Here is a 23,657-nt window from a genome sequence, read left to right on the forward strand (position 1 = left end):
CTGTTTTGTGTGAGACTGTAGTTTTTACATTTTAAAGCTCATATGTGAAAATCCATTTATGATGCAAGCATAAAAAAACATTCACAGTTTGGTGATTCGTGAAAATTAAGCTGTGATTTACAATATTACTTGGGAATTGCTATTCAATTTACAAAGTATTCAGTATTTTACATAGATTAGGGAATTTGTTTTTGCAGAGATATGCAAAGTAGCTGTGAGATATAAAACAAATGAAAAGAAAAAAACACCTACTGAACAAAACCTGCTGTAAGAGCCTGTCCTGTCACCGTGGTGATTGTGAAGATGCCTTTCAGTGTATATGAGGCTTTTGTGTAAGCAACAAAAAAAAAAAGTCTCAAAATATGGAGAGCATGACTCCAAAATTCCTCTGTGTTGCTAGTATATGCTTTTGTTGTGATTTTAGTGGTATTCAGGCTCCCTCCAGTATACCCTCTTAATCCTGTGACTCCTTCATACAGTAGTGGATGAATTAATTAATTACATGGTAAAACTAGGAACTGTAGTTCAATGTTTTGTACAGAGAGAGGGACAAGATAGATATTCAAAATTTTGGTTAAGCAGACAAAGATAGATAGACGTCAATATTAAAAACTTCTGACCAACTGCACAATTTTGACAGCTAGAACTAGGTTACAAGCCACCTGTACAGGTATGATAACTGACAGGTTAGAGGCGGAACATGTTCTTGTGGCCACGCCTCCGTACAATACGGACGTTCACCACATTCCAGTAGGCGGGCTTTGTGTCGCGGAGCGTTTCTCAATGAGCGCAGCGGGTATAGCAACTGGTCTCAGTGCGGAGTTACTTTGAATGCTTTACTAACTGCTAAAGGAAAATGGATTATCGTCGGATAAAGCGAATTTTATTTGTCAATGTATTTATAAATTGTATATTTATTTCTCTTCAAAATAAAGAAGGTAAGTGGCATTTTATGATCTTCTGAACTCTGACAGTGCGTTCATCTGAAGTAACTTTTTTTTTTTCACATGGCTGAGACCCTGCTCAGTGCGACACGCGAAGTACGCTGATCAAAATACAGTTCTGGGAAGTTTTGCCTGCTATATTTCAACCGTGTTATTCCCCCCCAAAAAACCCCTTCCTCTTCGCTTTCTAAGGGTCAACATTCCAGTCAAGTAACCTGAATGTCAATTATACTCGATTGTAAATGATTGACACTATAAAAAAATCAACTACAGGGGATATATATATATATATATATATATATATATATATATATATATATATATATATATATATATATATCGATGTGTAATTCATCATACTTTAAGAAAGAACCGAGGTTTAAATAGTGTAACACAGGACACGTGCTTTTCAAAAATTACAGTATTGTATGTTTCACTGTTTTAAAATAATTCACACGTTATCTAGTGCTTAAAATGATTCGTGCTTAGATAAAATCTGAAACGTGAACCTGATGTCGCCCTGTCTGACGGTTTTTTTTTGCTGTTGTTTAACACAGAGGTGCTGCTGGACATGGTGGAGTCCGGAGGCGAGTTAGGCTGGCTGACATGGCCTGACGAGGATGGGGTGAGTGTGTGGGACATGGCCTACTCTTCAACCACTACGCCGTGCATCGTTTTTGCGACCGAGTGAACAGTTACCGACTCATTCAGGCTTTGATTAGTTCCTCCAGTGTTGCACTTCGCTGATAAAGTAGCCGGATTAGCGTGGTGCAACGCCGTGCGGACTCCCTTGGCTCTGCGACATGTCTGCGCTGCTCCTAGAAAAGTCTGCAGCGCTGGAGGAAGGTTGCTGCTGTAGAATATTTGTGGCGTCGTGCGGTTTTAAAGCCCTATCTTCAGGATCGTATAACTGAGGGTGTAATTAACATTTAAAGTCAGGCGCATGTGGCACTTTTTTAAACATGTGAACGGAGCAGTTTTGACGCTTTAGATGCGCGTGGAAACTTTTGCAGAGTAAACATCCAAACCTGCGTGTTCGTCTGTGTGTGAGACTATATACGAGCACACATGCGCTTTAAATGGGTCTTTTAAGTTTAACCATTGCCCCGTGTGTCTCGTTTGATTTAAGTCACATTTGAATCTTAATGCGGATCACTGTCTGACCTTGAAAATGAGTGTGGGCATGCCTTGTCATGTATTCATTGACTGATTCAGAAAGTTATGCTTTCTAGAATCTATCTTGGAGCTTTTTTGACAGTGAAAAAGGCAAACAGTCAACATATATGGACCTTAAGGAACGTTAATTGCACTCCTAATGGGCTGCTGTTCGGTTAGGAGCGTATAAGGAACCATTAAAATGATGAAATGTGTTAACTGATGTAATTTAAAGCAGCATTAGCTCTGCAGTTGCGTGGTATAGACAGTTTTATAGTTGTGCTGCACACTGAGATAATGACACACCTCTCCTATAATTAATAGCACAGTGGCAACATGCACAAGAAAAGCTCACAAACGTTACTTCTGTAAAGAAATGTGCATTACATCAAGTTACATCAGTCCATTTACTGTAGTTGGTATTATGGATGTCCTGTTCTGTGCCAGGGGTTGATGGTTAATGAACCAGTATCCTCAGTAGTACTTAAAATTCCATGTTGGTGTCATTTAGTGTTATTTTTACCCTCAGCAGTTTCTTCTCCACAAATTTGGTTTTGACTCTTCTTCCCTTGTGTTCTCTTTTTTTTTTCTTCTTTTCTGCAGTGGGAGATAGGACAGCAGGCTGTGAACGGCTCCTTGCTCTATAACTACTTCATCTGCAACGTGGAGGCACGGGAGCAGGACAACTGGCTACGCACTACCTTCATACAGCGCCCACCGACCGCCACGCGGGTCTTTGTGGAGATGCGTTTTGTCGTGCGGGACTGCAACTCATTTGGTGCGGACTCGCTAACCTGTAAGGAGACATTTAACTTGCACGCCTCGGAGGCGGATGCTGACATCGGCACCAGCTTCCGCAAAGGCCAGTTCCGTAAGGTGGCCACCATCGCGCCGGATGAGGTCTCCAGCATTGGCGACATGAGGATCAACGTGGAGACCCGGGTGGTGGAGAATCTCGCCCGCAAGGGCTTCTACCTTGCCTTCCAGGACATTGGGGCCTGCGTGGCTGTCTACTCGGTCAAGGTGTACTACAAAATGTGCCCGGCCACGGTGAAGAGTTTGGCGGGGTTCCCTGAGACTGTGGCTGGGGGGGAAAACCAGGCCCTGCGGGAGGTGGCTGGCGCCTGTGTGGAAAACGCTGAGAGTGAGGAGCAACCACGTATTTACTGCACCATGGATGGAGAATGGGTAGTGCCAGTGGGTCAGTGCCAGTGCCGCCGTGGATATGAGGCTGTGGGCAGTGCATGCCAAGGTAAGACATGGGTCCTTTCTGCGTCGTGTGCCAGCTGAGAAGTCTGATTGTCATCTAAGCAATGGTTATGTTTAAGGATTTATATTGAAAAGAATACAATACATTTTTTTTGGCATATCAATTTATAATTACAATATTATGTGTGTTTTTGTCTGGCGTGAGCTTCTTTCAGTGTAGTGGAATATCCCCTTGGGTAAACTTGGATAAACTAGTACCACATCGGAAGTTCTTATCTTAAAGTACTTTTTTCTCACTGGTAAACTAAGCTAAAACTACACTTTAAAAAAAATTAACAAAAAAAAAAAAAAAAAGATTTTCTAGCTCTTGCACAATTAAGGGCTTTTGTTCTCAGACTTGATCCGGATGGCTATTGTCTAATAACAGGTGAGTCTTAATTTCATCTTACTCATTTATGCTTTTATGTATTCAGCAATACCTCAGTCTCCTTTCAGCTAGTGTGGCTTTACTTGAAAGAAAAGTATATGCTGCATTCTGAAACGTGCTTCCTCTTCACATAGATCTGATTTCATTCTTCCCAACATTCTTTCTTAGACTGACTGCGGAAGAAAAAAGGTGTACTTAAAACTTGCTTCAGAGTACATGGCTCTCTCTCCTGTAGCCATTTATACGTGCATGACTTGTGGATTTTCTTTTTTGCCTGGGTCTCTGTTCTTCATCTTGCGACACTAGTGGGAATGTTGCCATTTGACGTTCAGGTGTTCTGTGACTGAATAAATGTGCTCGGGAGTCTTAGCATGCCAGGGCCTGTTCCGAATCATTCCACTACAAATGCCTTCAATCGCAGCCACTTCAACAAAGCCTCTACTATAACACAGAGTCCTGCAGACACAGGTACACTGCCAAATGCTCTATGGTGAGCGTGAACTGTCGGCTAAAAAAAAAAAAAATCCTCAGACAATCCGAATTAATGTAGATACTGAAAATTATTATTATTCTGTATTGATTGGTTAGTACTGGTTTGTGACAATTTAAGACAGACTGAAAAGCAAGAGAACAGGTGAGAGGGAAAGAGAGAAAGCGAGAGGGAGGTTGAGGCAAACTGATAGGGAGGGGATGGTGGAAAGGTCGGAGAAAGGAATGTTAAGGTAACAGAACAATGTATCATAGTGTTCCGCTCTAGCTACTGGTCCTGCACACCCCCACCTTCTCTCGTGCATTCCTCCTAAGTTTACCAGGGAACCTCCCTGATTACTGCAGCCCTGAGGAATTCCCTAGAGCTCCAGGCCAGAGCTGAACCTCGATGATGGATATACAGTCAGTTAAGCGCAAGTGGTGGTGGGCACAGAGAAGCAGGACTGGATAAAGGGCCGCGTGAAATGGCCTTCAGTCAGGGAGGACAGCCAGATGAACTAGGAAAGAGTAGCGGTGAGCTCAAACGCACGCTCCCTTCAAGTTGATTCACTATTGACACTGACACAGTTTTCCACCATAAAACACACCCTTGCACACTCATATTCTTCCCTGGCATAGAAAACACACATACCTAAGCTGACCACACAAAGGCTTGCTGCCTGACCCACTGCTTAGATTGTGCAAGGAACATTTGCCTACGCCCTGTCGCAGGCCGGAAAGCCTTCTGATGCTGAGTTGGACAAATAACTATAGTTTTTGGAAGCCACCAAAGGATGTCGGCTGCCATATTGTAGGTGTTCAAGGGAGGAAAAAGTAGTGCAGCAAGGCATACTGGTCTGGGATCCTATAGGCTGTTATTTATTTTCCCAGTTAAAGGAGGTCTTTAACTGTAATAGATTTTTTTTTTCTTTGATTTTAACTGAAGCTAAATTGGTTGGTGACATAGTTCAAGCTGTGCTGCCTGGTTAGGGATTGGATATAATTGCCTTGGGTGTGGATATGAGCAGTAAGTACTGGTTTTGTAACCATGCTCTTGTCTCATGTCTTTGGCTTATGACTTTATTATCTTGGAATATTTCTCCTATCTAGTGGTGTGTTTTACATACTAAAAAAAAAGAGAGAAATTAACAAATCTTATGGCAACAGAAAATAAGTACTAAAAGGAGACAAAGAAAACACAAGTGTTCACACACAACCGTGCGTATTTAGCTTTTAAGAAACAAACAGTGCAGTCCCACTTTTTGGAGCTTGACACATTATTCCAAAATCATTACATCTCCTGGGCTGTTAACCATAACATTCGCCAATATTTAACATCTTAAAATGGAGCGAAGCCGAGAGCTAGCTAAAAATAAATGGCATACCAGTATATAGAGCAGTAACACAGTGGCAAAGTACCAATAGTTCAAATCCATGCACTCCATTCAGATGGCTTGAAAATAGGCCTGTACATGTTGCCTGATTATTTCTGAGCTCCACGCATTATGCAGGGAATGCTGAGATGGAATGCTTTATCTATGGTTTTGCAATGACTAATAAAATTATATGACAGGATGTAAGCAGTTCCTCTTGGGAATATGTGCAAGGAGCTAATAGTTTGTAAAATTTGCATGACCTGAAAGTCTAGAGTACTGCAACTGCCTTGGCCTGCCTTTCGCTGCTCTTTTTTTTTCTGTAGTTCTTAGCTCTAGAGTTTCCAAAATTAGCAAGATGTAAGACATCATGCATTGTTATTGTTGTTGGCGGGTTCACTGATTCTCATTGGCTGAGTATGGGTAAAGGAAATGACATGTATCAAGAGTTGTGCTTTCACATGGACCTTTTTATGCTAATTAGGCCTGCCCTAGAAATGTCAAGTAGTGTGTTGTTAATAAATTAAAAAAAAAAAAAAAAACCTTCCTCATCCACCATATGTGTCTCATGGACAAATAAGATGCTTATAAGAGCACACCAAGTTTACATGAGATTCCTGTAATATACGACTCCATAAATTGAAGCAGGAGTGTACATTTGGATTTTAAGATGTGTGGCCGCGATCGTAAACTTTACTTTAAAATCTCCCCTGAGGAATATTAAATACTTGTTGCTTGTGCATAGGCAACTGACTGGATTCTCTGGCTGGGGTGACTTGGCCACCTGACATCTTCACGGTCTGCTTGTCCTGAAGGCATGTGGTGCAGGACCTGTGACTGTACAGGAGTCTCACTGCAGCCTACATGCTGGGCTGTTACACAGAGTTCACGCTATCTCGCAGGTTGGCGGAGGTGAGCGGTGAGAGGAGTGCAAGAACAACGGGGAGATGATTTATGGTTGGCTTCTCAAATCTGAGGAGTTTGAGTTTAAGTTCTCAGTGTAACACGTCAGTATAATAATAGAAGCTTGGAAATGGTGTGCTGGCAAGAGATTTGGAAATATGTTGAGCTCGTTGGTGATCTGCAATTCTTCAGGTTTGTTTTCCTGGTTCACCTATAATTACTCCCACCTTCCCCTCAGGGTAATGCTCCTCTGCAGCAGCTTGAGTGACTCCATCCTCTTAGCTGCCCAAAATTTGTTAATACGTTAATAGATTTGTTGATTAAATTTTAGTTATGTTTTTAATGTCAGTATTTTGAAGATCTTATGAAACGGCTGCCACTTATAGATTTCACTTTAGTTTGAGGCAATGTTGACTTTTTCATTGCAGAGATAATGAGGGGATCTTTTATTAAAAGGAGTTCTTTAATCACATGCCAACTTGATGACACATTTTCATATTAAACAACATGGAAAAGATTGCAATGGTAATTTTTTTTATAGTGATGGCTATCAGCTCATTGTGTTATTCAGGATGAATGAAAAAAAACCATCCCTATCATGACATGAGTCACAAGAAGGAGGGAAGTGTCAGGATTTTCCCAGCCTACCAAAGGGGTGAATAACTGTATAAAATTTGGCAGTGTTGACTCATCAGCAATTTTTGCTTTCTTCAAAAGGTCTTTGCGTACTTGTGTACATGAAAGCACTACTTTGCGTGTGTGTGTGTGTGTGTGTGTGTGTGTGTGTGTGTGTGTGTGTGTGTGTGTGTGTGTGTGTGTGTGTGTGCACGTGCGCGTTTGTGTGCATTATTTAAGTTGGTGCTATCCTAAGAAGTTTAGAGTATGTTTTACAAGGTCTGTCCTTTTGAATCATATTTTCTGCATGTACATTATGAATATGGATAAAGCGAGAGATTGTGGGTGTGTACGTGTGTGGTGAGTGTATCGTGCTGTTGGGGTGTGAGGTCAGCACTTTCCTGCCCCCACGTCAGCACTAGGTCCCCCCCAACAGGACGAGCTACAGCGGAAACCGGAGGCCTGCTAATCCTCTCTGACCCACCAGCTCGTCGGCTCAGGGATTTCTATTGTTGAACTCTCCCTTGCTTCATTCGCTCCTTTTATTTTCCAACTATTAGGGAATTTTGTTTATTGGTTTGACTGGCCTTTTTAAACTGGTACCACACTTTTTCGTTTTGAGTTGCCACTTGAATCAGTGGAGATCAAGACGTGAGCCAAATTGGTGTAAATGTCTTTTCTGATGAGCCAAGCTGCAGTAAAGCTTTATTTCCAATGAAGCTCTGACAGGCTCATCTAAACCACTTGTGGCTTCAGTTGTGAATCTGTCATCTCTAGTTAGTGTGCAGCTCTTCTCTTAATTAGAAAACCCTCCATTCTTACTGTCTGTGCCTCTGGATCTCCTTTTGCTCTCTCCTGAGTTCGCTGCCTCTTGTCTCTCTTTCCGTCCTCTCCTTGAGAAGGAGTGAAAATTGCCAAAAGAAAGGAATTAGAGCATTTATTGTGTCTGTTAACGACCAGATGAAAGGCTGAGAGGAATTGTAAAGCTTAGATGTAATTCCCTTACAGCTGGTCCATTGGGCTAATAATCCTTTGGACTAATGCTCTCACCATACCGAGTGCCCCTCAGCTTCATATTACAACCCCCTACCCAAAAGGTCTGGCTTTGTCCTTGCTGACCACATAACCGCTTCAACAGCCCATGCTGACCAGGGTCAGTTGATGTGGATTATGATTGTGAGCTTCCAAGATCATTTTAGATCTGTTCAACAACAGCAACTCCTATGCGGACCATGTAGCAAAAATCGATCCTATCTGAGAACTGGAGGGGAACAAAAAGGCAGAGCTCACGAAGAACCAAAATCTGGACGTTTTGCTTAACTTTTGGTCCCTTTGTTTTACCGAGGGAAGGCTGCTGAAGGTTTGTGATTATGATCTTTGCTGATTGTCTGAATCTTCATTCTTCCTTCTCTCTCGTGCGTGTTTTGTTTCTTGTTTTTCTACTCCTTTTTTTTTTTTTTCTCCACTGGCCATGAAACAGAATTTCGCCTCCTCCCCCCACATGATACGAGCCTCTGGCCACTCTCTTCACTCCCTCTGCTGTACTGTTTGTTTTACTTGGCCATCAGCTCCCAGTGGAGCGGGACACTTTAACTCGCCGCTGCCTGGGGCCACATGTAAGCCCTTCTGAGCCCAGGACCAAGTGACTGGGGCTTTTGTTTTCCATTCTTTTTCTTATGCGAAACACTCCCGTGTAACTCCTGTCCTGGAGGGATTCCTGTTGTCCAGCCAGCATGTATACACTCATTCATTCAACGGTCCTGCCCATCCATCCATCCGTGCATCCATCCATTAACGTCACCCGCTCGTCCATCTTCGGCCTGACTGCTCCACTCGGCCCACGCGGCTCCCAGACCCCAGTGGGCCCAGAGATCCTGCTTCGCTCACAATAAACAAACAGTCACTCAGAGCCTCTTAAAGCCTAATCCCCTGATGCCAAACAAGGGAGATTGGGGCCCTGTGAGAGGGCAGAAACGTATCACCCTTCAACCAGGAATCCTTCATTACACAAATGTAATCACCGTTCCTCAAATGTCATACATCCTTACTTTCCTCTGACCTCTCCTTGCATTTTTTTTTGTTTGTTTTTTTGCTAACATATCCAGTTCTCTTTTCCTCTCCCCAGAATCAGGGTAACGTTCTCCATCTCACCCCAGTACATGCTTTGATTGGCTGCCGTAGGAAGGAAGCAAAGCGTCAGCCTTGCACTTCCTGCTTCCTGTTGTGTCCAGCGCACAAAGACAAAACCCGTCTCGCACTGCCGCATTCCTCCTGGATTTTGGAAAGTGAAAAAGTTCACACAAAATGCCATGCTGTGGGTTGGAGCTTGAATGATGCCATTGATTTGTGGTTTTGGACGTGAACTGAACGTGAACCATTCCTGAGACTGCTCCTTTTGGGGCGAACACCTAAAAAATTCTTCCCTTTGTGCACCCCAGTGCATTTTTAGATAATAGGCTTATAGACTCCACTGTATCGCCTTCATGCACTGCACTGACACAAATGCAGGCCGTTCTTTGTTCCATGTCGTTAAGAAGCCAGCCTGTGCATTCATGTGGCATGTGGCATCTCCACTATTCGCAACAAGTGTTTTTCCTCCAGCTGAATGGAGCGGTGCTCTGTGCCTGTTGTCTGGGCTGAAAGGGCCCGTGAATCCCCACGCTGGACCTTCGCATGTGCCTGGGAACGAGTGACGGGACCTAGGAATTCGGGGGATTATGGGGCGTTGGCGGGGGGGTGGTGCAGTCAGAGGCCATGAGATTCAGGGCTCGCAGCAGCAGCTGTTCGGCCCCCGTATTGGTGAACAGGGCAGTTCTTTCTCCTCCCCGTCTCCTCCCCTTTTCTCTGCAACCCCAGCAGGAGGTGTTATCCCTCTCTCTGTCTTCATGCGTCTCCTCTGCCTACCCTTCTGTCCCCCGCCTCAGCACAGGGGCGACCTTAACGAGTCGCAGTAAGTCTCAGAAACAGCTGGCACAGAAGCAAGATGGGGAACTGACTTGAAAGGAGGAGTGAGAAACGCCTTGGCTGGCTTTTTGGTTGACGCACTGAATTCTTTTCATGCTGAGGGCTTTCTTTTGAAATTGGAGAGTGTCCTCATATATTTGAGGTAATATATGCTTTTGCTACACCCCTCCTATTTGAGCAAGTGGCCCAGTCCACTTCTTGGTTTCAGTTGATACAAAGCACTAAAGAATGAAGAGAAACTGTACTTAGTAATTAATATTGTTGGCAAAATAGCTATTTAAACAAAACCACTGGGAAATGGAAATGTGGATTTGGTGTGGGCTTCTTTTGTTACAGTAAATGTATTTTGAATGGATCCAAATGAAATGAAACCAAAAAGGTGCAACTTTTTCATTCTGGCAAGTGTCCTTAAATTGCCTTTAAATTAAAACCACCACCAACTCTGCAAATATTTGATCTTAACTTCTACTGTACCTCTGGTTTCTTTTAACACCGCACACACTTACTATCTTTCTCTGTCTCTCTCGCTCTCTCTCTCTCTCTCTCTCTCTCTCTCTCTCTCTCTCGCGCACAGACACACCCACACCCACACAAACCCGCACAGAATTTGACCATGCATTCCCATTATTGCGCAGCGACAACGATGCTGCTATCTACTGTGCTGTCTGCCAGCTTGTCTTCTGGTTAGCGCACATTTCCAAGAAAGCGAGAGTCAGAACTGTCAGTGTACTTTGGCACTACAGTGGGAGAAACAGTGGGGAGGCATTGGACAGAGAAAAGACACAAGCTGCATGCAGTGGAACGTTCATCGATTCAGAAGTGAACTTTCTCTTCCTGTTTGTAGTTTTGTTCAGCTGTATGGCTAAAGTCATGTTTCCAAACCCTACCCTCTGTTGTTTCTGTCATTCACATCATACTATATTTGTAATGGCATTTAAGATCCACCTCCATACACTTCCTGCATGAATAAATGAATTTTAGAACATCCGTGCGGAAGGTTCAAAAGCTTTTTGCTCGCACCTGTTTTGACTGCTGACAGATGTAGTGTTGAGCATGTCCGTTGGGTTTATTTGGTTTGTTCTGTTGTCTTTCCTGTGAAGCATTGATGACAAAGTCTGGAATGTGGGGTGACTGGTCCTGTATGTTGAGGAGAGGAGGGAAGGTTCAGCATTGTGCTTTACTTGGTCTTCCACTCCCCTTCAAAAAGAAAGTCTTTGCTGGGAGAGGAGCACCTGCTGGGGGTTGGGGGAAGGACACACTTCAAAAGAGGCTGACTTGGTGAAGTCGTATGTCACTGAGTTCTTAACGGACACTCCCAACGCAGTATCATTACTGGAAGCTTTCATCTGTTCTTCATCCAAGTGTTGCATGTGCTGGTCTGTTAACAGAGTGCAAGCCAGGCTTCTTCAAAGCCATTGTGTCCAGTGAGGCCTGTGAGCCATGCCCAAAGAATACACAACCCTCTGGCCCTGGTGCCCTGAGCTGTCCTTGCCAAGAGGGCTTCTTCCGAGCCTTGGAGGACCCACTGACAGCGGCCTGCTCTGGTGAGACACTGCAGCAGTCTGACCTAGTGTCCTTGTAACTGTCCAAATCCCTGACCTTTGCTGATAATGAGAGATGATTTGTGAGATGTTCTGTTTTTTTCTTAACCTCTGCACATCTTTTAACTTCTTTGTTACTTCAGGTTTAAACATCTCATGAGCATTCTGCACGGACCCTTAATGGTCATTGTGCATCTGACTGTGCTATGCAGGTTTGCCCTCACCTCCACGAAACCTGATGGCAACCACAGCCCAGATCGCCGTGGGCAAGCTGCAGCTGTCCTGGAGCCCCCCGTTAGACACGGGGGGCCGCACGGACATCACTTACAGCGTGGTGTGTGAGCGCTGCGATGGGAGCGCGTGTCAGCCCTGCGGGGAGAAGGTGCGCTACGAGCCCAGCAGCACCGACCTGAAGGGGGCCTCTGTCGCCGTCAGTGAGCTGGAGCCGCATCTGAACTACACCTTCACCGTGGAGGCCCGGAGCGGTGTTTCCTGCCTCAGTTCCCACAGAGCCACCAGTACCATCAATACAGCCTTGCACTACACAGGTCTGCAGCACAGTGAGCAAAGCAAGCCTCCCGCCTTCCGTCTTGTCTCTGGCTTGCATCCCCTTCTTTCCACTGAGTGGAGATTTGTTGTCTTGGTTACTTTTGTATTCTGCTTCAACCCCCCCTCTGTCTTTCCATCCCAGACCCTCCGAAGGTGACCGGAATGCACCTGGTGGACAATAGCCCCACGAGCCTGTCGCTGTCCTGGTCTGTGTCACGCCGCGCCAAGCCCATCGCCACACGCTATGAGCTCATGTATCGCAAGAAGGTCAGAAGCACCACTTTCTCAGGCACTAAGGCCGACCAACAGTGAGCCTGACTGAAAAGCACCGGAACGGGGCGTCACATTGCTTTCTCCCGTCTCTGCAGGAAAAAGATGAGGAGAGGCGCAGCGAGAAGGTTACCACATACACCGTGCTGGTGCTGGAGAAGAACTCTGTGCACATCAGTGATCTGACTCCCTCTACGGTTTATCTGTTTAAAGTCCAGGCTCTGGGGCCTGAAGGCCACCCAGGCAGCCACAGTGTGGAGCAGGAGTTTTCAACGCTACCAGAAGGTAAAGGCGAGCCTGAAGCAGCTGAATATTAATGTTTTTCCTTTTACTGTTCACGCTGCTTGAAGTCATGTGGGATGGATGTTGGGTTTTTTTGTTTGTTTGTTTGTTTTTTGTGTGCATGCGTGTTCAGATGATGCATTGCTTGTTTGGTTGTGCTGTAGGTTGACTGTTTCATTCAGAGCCCGCGTGCGTGTTTGTGTGTCTCCCGCCATCCAGTTCCTTCGAGTCCAGGGAATACGGCCGTGATTCTCGGAGCTGTTCTGGGAGGAGCTGCTATGCTCTTCATCGTGGCGGTGGTCCTGCTCCTTCGCAAACGGTCAGAAACGGCCGCTCCCCTCGCTCTCTTCACTCCCCTCGCTCTCTTCACTCCCCTCGCTCTCTTCACTCCCCTCGCTTTGGGGGTCTCTTTCACTCGCCTCTTCTAGGAACCCCCCCCCCCCCCTTGCCCTCGCTCCCAACCCTTCCCTCTCATTTTCCTTGTGAATGATCCAAAATGTCCAAACCCATTCAGTATCCCTCTTTCTCAGAGCCCTCACTCGCTCTTTATCTACTGGGAGGGATGGTGCTGAATACACCTTGTCACTGCTCAATAAGTGTGCTTTAACGAGAGGCGTGTTTGAAACTAAATGAATCGGGGCCGTGCATTGTGCCTGATAAGTGGTGCTTGGTTGTCTTCAACGTAGCGGCTGTAGCGGCTCTCTGAAGGTGACCCAAGCCCTTGTACGTTGTCTGCGATAACCCAGACCCCTGTCAGCACTTGGCAAACACAGACAGCTTTTTATCAAAGTGCTCCTCGACTGAATGGAGCCGGAGCTGGTCCCGACGTTGACCGTTCTTTAAGCTCCAAGTCTGAAAAGAAATGTCTCGGTTTGCTAAAAAAAAAAACTCAACAGAAAAAAAAAAAAAAAAACCACTCATTCAGGCATTTTTTTTCTTCTACAGCAGAAGAAACACTCACACACGGCAAGGTCCAGAGGATGCCTACTTCTCCAGCCCAGGTAATTATAAGAGACATGCTTCCTTTTTTTCTGTTAATTCATCTCTCTCGTTCTTTCTTTCTTTCTGTGCCACTTTTCACTAATCTTGGTAAATCCTCTCCAGAGCAACTGAAGCCTCTGAAGACTTATGTTGATCCTCATACATACGAAGACCCCAACATGGCCGTGCTCAAATTTGCTAGCGAAATCCATCCAAGTCACATCACCAAGCAGAAAGTGATAGGAGCAGGTTGGTGTATTCTGAGTCACGTTACCAAGCAGAATGTTTACATCTATATACATTTACATTTATCCAGAGCAACTTACAAAAGTGCTTTAGTTGTCTAATCAGAAAAGTATTCTTAGAGTTAGAGTTCAAAATACCCTTTACAGACAGGGTAAAGTATTTGATAGCGTAAGGGGAGCAGGTTGGTACATACCGAGTCACATCACCACTCAGAAAGTGATAGGAGCATATTAGTACATTCCCAGCATTGTCACAAATGTAAGGTGCCGCTCTCGGTTCACATCGATCATTATTTATTTGAAGATATGTGAGAACTGCAGCACACACTGCCTGAAGTGACAGTCGAAACAAGGCTCGCAACAGAATCTGATGCTCACTCTGCATGTTGGGACATATTCTTAGAGTGGCACGTTCATCTCACTAGAGAGCATTTGATTGCTTACTAAAGACAATCCAAGTACATTAGTATTGTTTTTTTACCTCATCCCATTTTTGTACTGAAGGATGTTTAAAAATCAGGAGGTAATAAGAAGAAGAAGAAGAAGAAGAAGAATGAATACACTCTATTTGAGTAATTCTTGTAACAGAATTCATGAATACAACAGTTAATGCGTTGGATAAGCCTCAGTGGGCAACATTCTCTAACCCTGAGATGAGAAGATTAGGGTTGTGTGATCACCTTTCCCCTATGAACTCCCCCACAGGCCTTCCCACGGCCCTCTTTTACGTTTCCCTCTGTGGGCGACAGCTGAATCCCATGCCCCCACATCCCACACAGTCGCCCCTCCCCCCGCAACCACTCGCTGACCGCTCTAGAGTTTCAGTGTAGGTCGCGTCTCCAGGTGCTCTCACCCACGTGCCTTGTTTACCATTTCCTCTCTGTGCTATCCGAGAAGGTTTCAAAGATCCCCCACCGAATGTCACTTAATAGCCCCTATATGAAACGGTCTGAGATCAGGGTAGCTGGCTGTGGTTTTTATCTGACTTTATCCCGTATGTTGCTTTACATGGGGGCGGCCGTGTTTCCACGCTGTAGGTGAGTTTGGAGAGGTTTTCCGTGGCATTCTGAAGATCCCTGGCCGGAAGGAGGCAGCGGTGGCTATTAAGACGCTGAAACCGGGCTACACGGAAAAGCAGAGGCAGGACTTCCTCAGTGAAGCCAGCATCATGGGCCAGTTCTCCCACCCTAACATTATTCATTTGGAGGGTGTGGTGACCAAATGTACATATCAGCTTTTTATTTTGTTGTCATTTTCTTTCCATTCATTTCCACTGTTTTACTGTTCTGTTTAGTAACTTTAAACTTTTAAGAAAAATTAATACTTGTCTGTGTTTTGTTTTGTTTTTTGTTTTGTTTAGTTAAGCATGCCATGATTATTACTGAGTACATGGAGAATGGAGCACTGGACAGATATCTGAAAGTAAGTCTGCTTCACAGTAAAATAAATAATAAGAAAAACTTTTTTAAAAATTACATGGGATGAGTTTTCTTTACCTTGTAAAACGTTTCTACGTTGTTTCCCTACTAGGACCATGATGGGGAAATGTCCTCATTCCAATTAGTGGGCATGCTCCGTGGCATTGCAGCTGGCATGAAGTATCTCTCCGATATGAGCTACGTTCACCGGGACCTGGCTGCCCGCAACATCCTGGTCAACTCCAATCTGGAGTGCAAAGTGTCTGACTTTGGCCTGTCCCGAGTTCTGGAGGATGAACCTGAAGGCACTTACACCACTAGTGTACGTTCACCTAGCAATTTGATGCAATATTTTTGGTAGAATGTTTGCACAAGCCGTTCTCAACTCCAGCTGTCTTTATTTTCACATTAACTAGACATTATTATTATTTCTTGACTGTTTTTTTCCAAACTGAAACGATTGGTCAGACACTTTGTTTTTGTGGGTTTTATTTCCCCACAGGGAGGCAAGATTCCCATCCGCTGGACGGCTCCAGAAGCCATCGCGTATCGGAAGTTCACCTCAGCCAGCGACGTGTGGAGCTTTGGTATAGTCATGTGGGAGGTGATGGCCTTTGGAGAGAGGCCCTACTGGGATATGAGCAACCATGAGGTATACCCTGAGCCATGCCTGGCCAGCTCGGAACAGTAACGCAGTGTCCGTGCTATTTTCTGCACATGGTCTTCATTTGAGCAAAGCTCCTCCGATCTGATTGTCCCCCTTGTGTCTCCCCCACAGGTAATGAAGGCCATCAACGAAGCGTTCCGGCTGCCTGCCCCCATGGACTGTCCGTCTGCCGTCTACCAGCTCATGCTGCAGTGCTGGCAGCAGGACCGTTCCAAACGGCCCCGCTTCCAGGACATTGTCAGCCTGCTGGACAAACTCCTCAAAAGTCCCGACTCCCTCAAGACCATTGCAGACTTTGATCCTCGGTACGGGTTTGCCACATGTGTGACGGTTTTAGAAGCATGGGAAGAGTAGAGCGCATGACATTGCGTGGCAAGTAAGGATGTGGTGGGAGTTGAGACGTGCACGCTGTCTTACAAAGGCGGCACCAAGTGTTTTATAGGGAGCCAAACTTTACAGCAAGATGAAACTGAACCTTGGGAAAGTAAGATGTGCATGCATCAGCTTTGAGAGATTGTTGCTTGCGATTGTCATGCTGCATGCCATGCGCATATTCGTGCAAGGAAGTCGAGAAGTGGCGGGTTCATATGCTTTATCAGATCTTACGACCAAACCAACAGGTTTTCTGCTTTGGAATACATCTCACCCACTCGGTGATTGCAACAAAAGGATGTAAAAAAAACGAACCAAGCCCAAAGTACCAACCCTGTGTGGTCTGCTGACTTCATTGTGTCATGTCCCTCCCAGAGTTTCCATCCGGCTCCCCAGTACCAGTGGCTCGGACGGCTCTCCCTTCAGGACCGTGACCGAGTGGCTGGAGTCCATCAAAATGAGTCAGTACAGCGACAACTTCAGCATGGCAGGAATCGTCAGCATGGAGCAGGTGCTACAGATGAAGAGCGAGTGAGTAACGCCGGATACTCCCACAGGGAATGTGGCAAACCTTAGTGACCAGGCACTTATCGCACACCATTTGTGGATATGAGTAATGGGCCAAAGTCCATTTCGGTGCAGACGTCTTGTCGGTTTTCACCTTAGCTGCATGTGACCAAATTACCGCACCTAAGTCTCGTGGTATCTGTTAACCCTTAGGTTTCCAAATGAAGCTGCTACAGCCATATGAACTACAAGTGTGAGGGGAAAGTGTAACTCGGTGCAGCAGAATTATTGTGGTATTCAAAATATATCCTGATACTAATCGTTGTTATACAAAACACATATTTGAAAAATCCATGTTCTGATCAAGCCCTGATTTAGATAAACACAAATGTATACACTGGTTACAGCATTAAACTTGCATAGCCACAGAGCATTTATGCATTCCTGTATTTGGCCAACATGAAACCACCTTGTGTAATTACTGTTTGATAGCCTTTCAAGACATTTGCATTCACTTCAGGATAGACCATTTATGTGAGTGTATTTAGACTGTAACAATAGTCCGTGTGTCTGGAAAGGACAAGCCTGAATGGAAAGGAGGGGCTGAATGGAAAAGACGGTGGCAAGGGAGGAATTTTTTTTTTTTTTAAACTTATTTTATTTTTATTTTTATTTTTTATGGCCTGGATGTGGTCGTTTATGGGCTGATGCCCCCCCCCCCCCCATTCCATCCGACTCTTTCTCCATCTCTCCTGATGTCTCCATCATCCCACTCTTTGCCCACAGCACCAGTCAGTGAATACTGTAGGCAGGAACCTCGGTTTTCCCCTGTTGTGGGTTCCAAACGAGGTGTGTGGGTGTGTGGTTTGGGGTGTGTGCGTGTGTGGGTTTGTGTGTTGGAAGGGTTTAAGGAAGGAAAATGGCTAGGAGGTGTGGAGGTGTTTCTGGAGAGATATAGATGTGTTAGACCTCACAGATAATTGCTGAGGAGTGCCATTTATGGAGAGCGGAGGAGACTACTGTAGTGACGCAGTGAGGAGTTTTGGCACCACATGCTCCGTTCCCGTGAATGTTTTTAGCCTGGAAGCTGGATGAACTTCGTGCGGAGCCTTTCATGTGTTTGTGAGGGTTTTTTGTGTTTTTGTTGTATTTTATGGTTGAGTGTTCCATCTGTTGTCATCTGGTAGCAGTCCTAAAAAGCCAGAAACTATTTACGAATCTTCCACTGGCTGGGGTTGCCAGCCGCCCTCAGTCAGGGCAAGGGCCATAAGTCTTTAAAAGGCATCAAGCCGGTTTATTAAAAATGCCACTGACACTTGGCCACATCATTTTTCAAGTGTTACTTGAGTGCTGGGCCTCTTTTTCATAGTTTAAATAGTATAAATGTGATGCCACATTTTTAGCATTTTTCTCTGACTCTTCCTTTTACCTTTCTCACAGGGATATCCGTAACATCGGTGTCCGCCTACCAGGGCACCTAAAGAGAATTGCCTACAGCATCTTGGGACTTAAGGACCAGACAAGTACTCTGAGCGTATTTGCTGTGTGAAGCATTCCCAGAATCTCTGGAGCTCGCTAAGGGACCAGAAACTCTCTCTGGCTGCTAACAACAGGACTCTAAGATGCCTTGCACTTGGGTCGCAGGGACGGCCCTTGTGCTGGGCGCCACCCTCCGGCTGATCAAGATGGACACTCGCAACAAGTGAGACTTGTAGCAGATTTGATATACACATCAAAAATGGAAGGGAGAGATGAGTAAAGGGAAAGCCTAAACAAAATGCTAATGATGTACCAAATATTGTATATTAGAAATATATTTTTACATAATTTGTTTTAGAAAAAAAGGACAGTTACATTTCTTAGGGTTTTTTTTGTTTGCTTAGTTTCATGCGCGTGCCTTCTTGGCCAGACAGTTATCAAACTTCATTAGCAGCGATTCTGCTCTGATATACGGCATTGCCATGTCTGAATGGCCCTTTACTTGACTGATTTTCCCTTTGACTTGTCTTGTGCTTTGACACCACTTCTTTGCTTTCCATTTTGGGGAAAAGAGCACATGGCCCATCTGCACAAACCACTTCACCTGCTGACTGATCTGATCCTTACTGGGTGTGGAGTCATGGCAGGGGGTGGATTTGATGGCTGTGGTACACGGGCTCTATGAATGTGTCCTGAACAACAGGGCATAAAGGTGGCAATGGCCTGGGGCCCTGTGGTGGCTTGGGGTGGCCAAGCCTATGCCTGTTATGAACAAATCTTAACATTACCTTTAAGCTCTTAATGCTGCGAGCTTTGAAGTCCTTTTTAAAAAAAACAAACAAACAAACAAACAACAACAAAAAAAAACTTCTTCAGTCTGAAAAAGATGACATTATGCTTACTTGAAACTCACTCTTGAAATTTTTTTTACAGCAAAATTGAGGACCGGGGACACCACAGCAAAAATAGCACTTAAATAAGAAATCTCAGAGGTTGAATCAACTTGCGCTAAATGCCGGGGCCTTTCTCTATCCAAAGTTTCGTCCTTTGTCATTATGGAGCATTATGGTGATGTGATGTTCACTTCCTTGCCAGAATGACAAAATGAAAATTGGTAAAGGACCAAAAATCTTTGTTATAATTTGATGTGCATAACTGGTGTCATGTCAGGTTGAATCAAATGAAAAAAAAAAATATGACTAACATGTGTAATGCCAACAAATTACATCATAATGTGTGGGCCAAATGACAATCCTAATAAACAATAGGAAACTACTACAAGTATAATTACAAGCAGTTGTATTTGCCAAGATATCTAGATGAAAGACCACGTATAACTGATTTTATACTATCACTTTCCTGTTTATTTGCATGATGATGATGGTAGAATTTCTCTAGATTGCTTTAATAGGCTTAAATTTGTGCTTCACGAAGCAAGATGTTATGGAATGAAAGGCTGTACTATGCATTGACCTCTCCTTCCATATTCTCAAAAGACTTTGAAAAAGTAATTTCTAATTGAAGAAAATACCACTTCTGCTTTACTCTTTTCAATCACATGATTGTAATAGAGAATATATGGTCTTACAGTGCCTTCATAAGGATTTCTCTAAATTCTTAATATTTCAAGATGATGAATGCAAACTACTTGGCTGACTGGTAATATTTAGTTTTAGCTGATCTAATGTTCTAGCTGTATGAACCTGAAGCACAGTATCTAGATTGGTAATAGTATATTAATGCGTGGTTGTGGTGTGGGGGGATACCCACCCTGACAGAAAAGAAATGATCACAGTTTTTGATATCCTTATCCTTTTTTCATTCTCCATGTTTGATATTTCTTTTCCATATGATTTGAAAAAAGAACAATATGCAGTTAAATACAAACTAGCATTCCACATATTCTGTTAGATTCTCAGTTAGATTTTCCCAATGGTTTTGTACCTTATTTAACAGTCTTATTTATTTTTGTTTTATTTATTTGTTAAATATTGAGCTGGGATTTGTGTTATTGAATAAAATCTTCATAAACTTTCATAATTGAATGTTTTATTCTGATTTCATATGCTGAAACCTCCCTGGTAGCATGATAAAGAACGGAACCCAAAGGAACCAATACAATCCAAATTCTCATATTTGTGCAAATAATTTCTTATAAAGTACTTGAGAATGCATATAAAAGCTGTGTACATAAATTTAATCTGAGCTCTTACTTAAATTCCGTCTCAATTGACATCCATCTCATAGTCCAGCATATGATCCTCTAGAGCGATTCAGATGTCCTCCGTGTTACCTCTCCTCTGCCTGACCCCGTTCCACCTGAGCTTGGAGGGGACCTCGTGCCTGACCCCCACTCTAGTGCACTTATCAGCTGCCGCTGAATGATGTAAGTAACAATGTCACTAATGTGTTCTTCAGATAAGATGGAAATGTCAGAAAAGGAATGTAAATATTTAGATACAAGAATAGGCAGGCTGAGAAAGCTGGCAAACAAAAGACTAACATGAAGAAAGTCAAACAGGTAGGCAGAGGCCGGGAACAATGTGCCTGCCAGTCCTTGCTCTGCCCATTCTATCCGTGTCTGTCTGTGGCCCTGTGGTGGCTTTTCCTCCTGCCTGTCTCAGGGCCTTAGGGTGAGACCCGAAACCAGGCTTGCCTCGAGATTTTCCGTCATCTGTTTTTCCGTGCCGGGTGTCTCATGTGGTTAGGTGTGTTTCACTCTGCCTACGGTTAGCAGGGTAAAAAAAATAGTTCGAAAGGCAGCCAGAAGCCCCGTTTTCGTGTATTAACCGAGGAAGGCATTTTGCACAATGCATTTGTAAGTACACGTAAACAGAACTGTATGTGTCTGCATGCAGTTTTAATGTCTGGCTTGTGTGCTGCGGACTTCTCCCTGTGACTCCCCCGTTTTAAACTGCCAGCCACAATAGCATGTGTGGGGACTTTGTTGAAGGCCTGGCTTGAGTGCCCCGATCACTGTACACATGGTTGTGCTTTTGCTGAGAACGGGTCTGCGTGGGGCCTGCGGCTCTCATTTTCCAGGTTTCCTCTTTCTTTTTAGTGGCTTCCATAATTGCCCTGCTCTTTAAAGAACCTCTCACCCCCACCCCCACATGTTTAATAGTGAACACGCTACTGTTCATGTATGATTTTTGGCCATGCCTGAGTTTGCCCTTGTATGTAGTTTATATGCTGTCCTCTTTATCGTGTATGCATTCAAAGCCAAAAGCACTGTGGAATTTACATCCCGGCTAATTTTAGAAATGGGTTTCTGACCAAAAAACACATCCTCCAATTTGGGGCTATATTGGTCTTCCTCCTTCAGCTTTTCTCTCTCCATTTCTCACTCTCTCTTCTCACATTTCTTTCTTTCCCAGCCTATGTTCCTTGGTCTCATTGCCATAGTAGCTCCCTCAGTCATTCCTGTTCATAGTCATTCTCTCTGAGTTAATGAATTTCTCTATCTGGAAGTCTTTTAGTACTACAGTTAGTAATAGGATGGAATCGCAGAAATCTAATGAGTGACTTTGTTTCATTGATACAGACACACTTTCATTTTCCTCTGATTATTTTAACATAAAACCAGGAAAAATGATGCATTACTGAAAGGAGCAAGTAAAAAAAAAACTAAAAATGCAAAAAATTTGCAAAAAACTAAAATCCTCTCAGACAAAATGATACTGACTAAACTTTATTAATCAAACAATAGTAATTATAGATGTATTATTTTTGTGATATATCTAAAAATATCATCATTGTGAATTAAATGATAAGAATGATGATATTTATGTATGTGGCTGCTTAGTAAAATAGAACAGGCATTAATGTAACAGGCAATTGCAGAATATAAGTGTATGTCACTGTTGAGTGATCTGTTTCTGTAGACACCTTGTGAAATGTTATTACACTTCCATATTGCCATTGGCCCATTGTGAAATTGCTGTTGATCTCTTAGCAAGGCATATCTGTTTGTTTTTTCATAATGTATGTTGGCTGGGTTTGATTAACTTAACATGCTGCACTGTAACTTGGATTCCAATGTAATGAAAATATGCTTGAGTTCATTCATATTTCTCCATGACACTATTACGCCAAGGCAGAGGGACCTGCAAGCCATTTTTATTATTTTTTTAGTTTTTAGCTATAACTTTTAAAACAATAAAAAAAATAACTTTTTTTTTTTCTGCTGTATTTTTTCTTTTCCCATTTCCCTCTGCTTTTGGTTTTCTTGTGCCTGAGAGTCTCTGACTGCCTTTTCCAACTTTTATCAATTCTCTAACAGTGTTCTGAAGTCTCCTTCTCCCTCCTTTCCTGCTGTCGACATGTGTTCCTGGGGCCATTAATCGTTCCTGCCTTTGCAACGTGAACCCCAGCAGATAATTACAGTAATTAAACCAATTAGGCAGCATATGGAAAAAGGGTCTGTGTGCCCCAGAGGCTATCGAGGTCTGGTATTCATCCCATGCATGAGCTGCAGCTGAGGTGGTCCCATCTCTGGTACTGTTTTAAGATAGGGCCAGGGAAATTGCTCCAACCCAATTTTGGATTAATGCAATTTCCTCTTAGTTGAGCCTTGGATAAGTTTGTGCACTGCAGGCCTGAAATACCAGCCCGGGCTGCGCCAAGCGCTGATAGCATGAGCTGTCCATGTCATCAGATGGTTCTGGCTGACCCAAAGGCATTCATCCTGCTGAACAAACAAACCAAAAATAAGAAGAAACAACATGAACGAGGAGTGTGAAAACACACGGGGACATGAACCACTGGTGAGACACTTTGCTATGATCCATTATCTCATCTTTCAAAGGACACTTAAAATAGTCCAGTGGCAGTAATGCTTTCCAAAAATATATAGAAATCCATTAGTATGTTTGTGCCTCTTTCTTTGTTCACCCATTAAAGATGCTCTGTGTGTTATTTTGCATCCTCAAACTGAAATCTTGATGAAAGTTTTGCTCTTACATCTGAGTCACATCTGGCCCTGCAGCTCACAATGTTCCATTTGAAGCTGAAATTCTGATAGTGTTGCTACACATCTTGTTCTGATGCCAACAAAGTAGTAGAAGATTTTCCTTATGACAACAGAAAGTAGGTTATATAGCTAAGAACATCTGATGTATATATGGCCTCTCCCAGACCAGGAATTAAAGGGATTGACTGCTGTCTCTTTGCTTTTCTCTTTTGAACAAGCATATGCTTGCACTGGTCCAAAGCTCTAATCGGCTGGTTTAACATGGCTACGTGGTTTACATGGGTAGAGTGGGCTTTGTTCTTAGCCAGTGTTTTCA

At 43.8% G+C, this 23,657-nt stretch overlaps 1 protein-coding gene across 1 annotated transcript; it reads left to right on the plus strand.

The window, feature by feature from the left end:
* The first annotated feature begins 800 nt into the window (after positions 1-800).
* epha2b (eph receptor A2 b) lies at positions 801-20,364 on the plus strand. The gene is made up of 17 exons (XM_027014548.2): positions 801-938; positions 1,502-1,569; positions 2,703-3,351; positions 11,447-11,602; positions 11,812-12,147; positions 12,291-12,415; positions 12,517-12,703; positions 12,920-13,019; positions 13,646-13,701; positions 13,805-13,930; positions 14,964-15,149; positions 15,287-15,348; positions 15,457-15,666; positions 15,847-15,996; positions 16,123-16,316; positions 16,759-16,914; positions 18,331-20,364. The coding sequence occupies exons 1-17, from the start codon at positions 857-859 to the stop codon at positions 18,437-18,439; spliced, it is 2,952 nt and encodes a 983-aa protein (XP_026870349.2). The 5' UTR covers positions 801-856; the 3' UTR covers positions 18,440-20,364.
* The last annotated feature ends 3,293 nt before the right edge of the window (positions 20,365-23,657 follow it).

The sequence above is a fragment of the Electrophorus electricus genome, chromosome 24 (genome assembly GCF_013358815.1).
Source record: "Electrophorus electricus isolate fEleEle1 chromosome 24, fEleEle1.pri, whole genome shotgun sequence".
Taxonomy (NCBI): Eukaryota; Metazoa; Chordata; class Actinopteri; order Gymnotiformes; family Gymnotidae; genus Electrophorus; species Electrophorus electricus.

Excerpts from the sequence above, each read along its gene's own strand:
- epha2b (XM_027014548.2), top strand. The coding sequence starts at position 857 with ATGGATTATCGTCGGATAAAGCGAATTTTATTTGTCAATGTATTTATA. Across the intron at positions 939-1,501 it reads TTCTCTTCAAAATAAAGAAG|AGGTGCTGCTGGACATGGTG; the intron begins GTAAGTGGCATT and ends TGTTTAACACAG. Across the intron at positions 1,570-2,702 it reads CATGGCCTGACGAGGATGGG|TGGGAGATAGGACAGCAGGC; the intron begins GTGAGTGTGTGG and ends TCTTTTCTGCAG.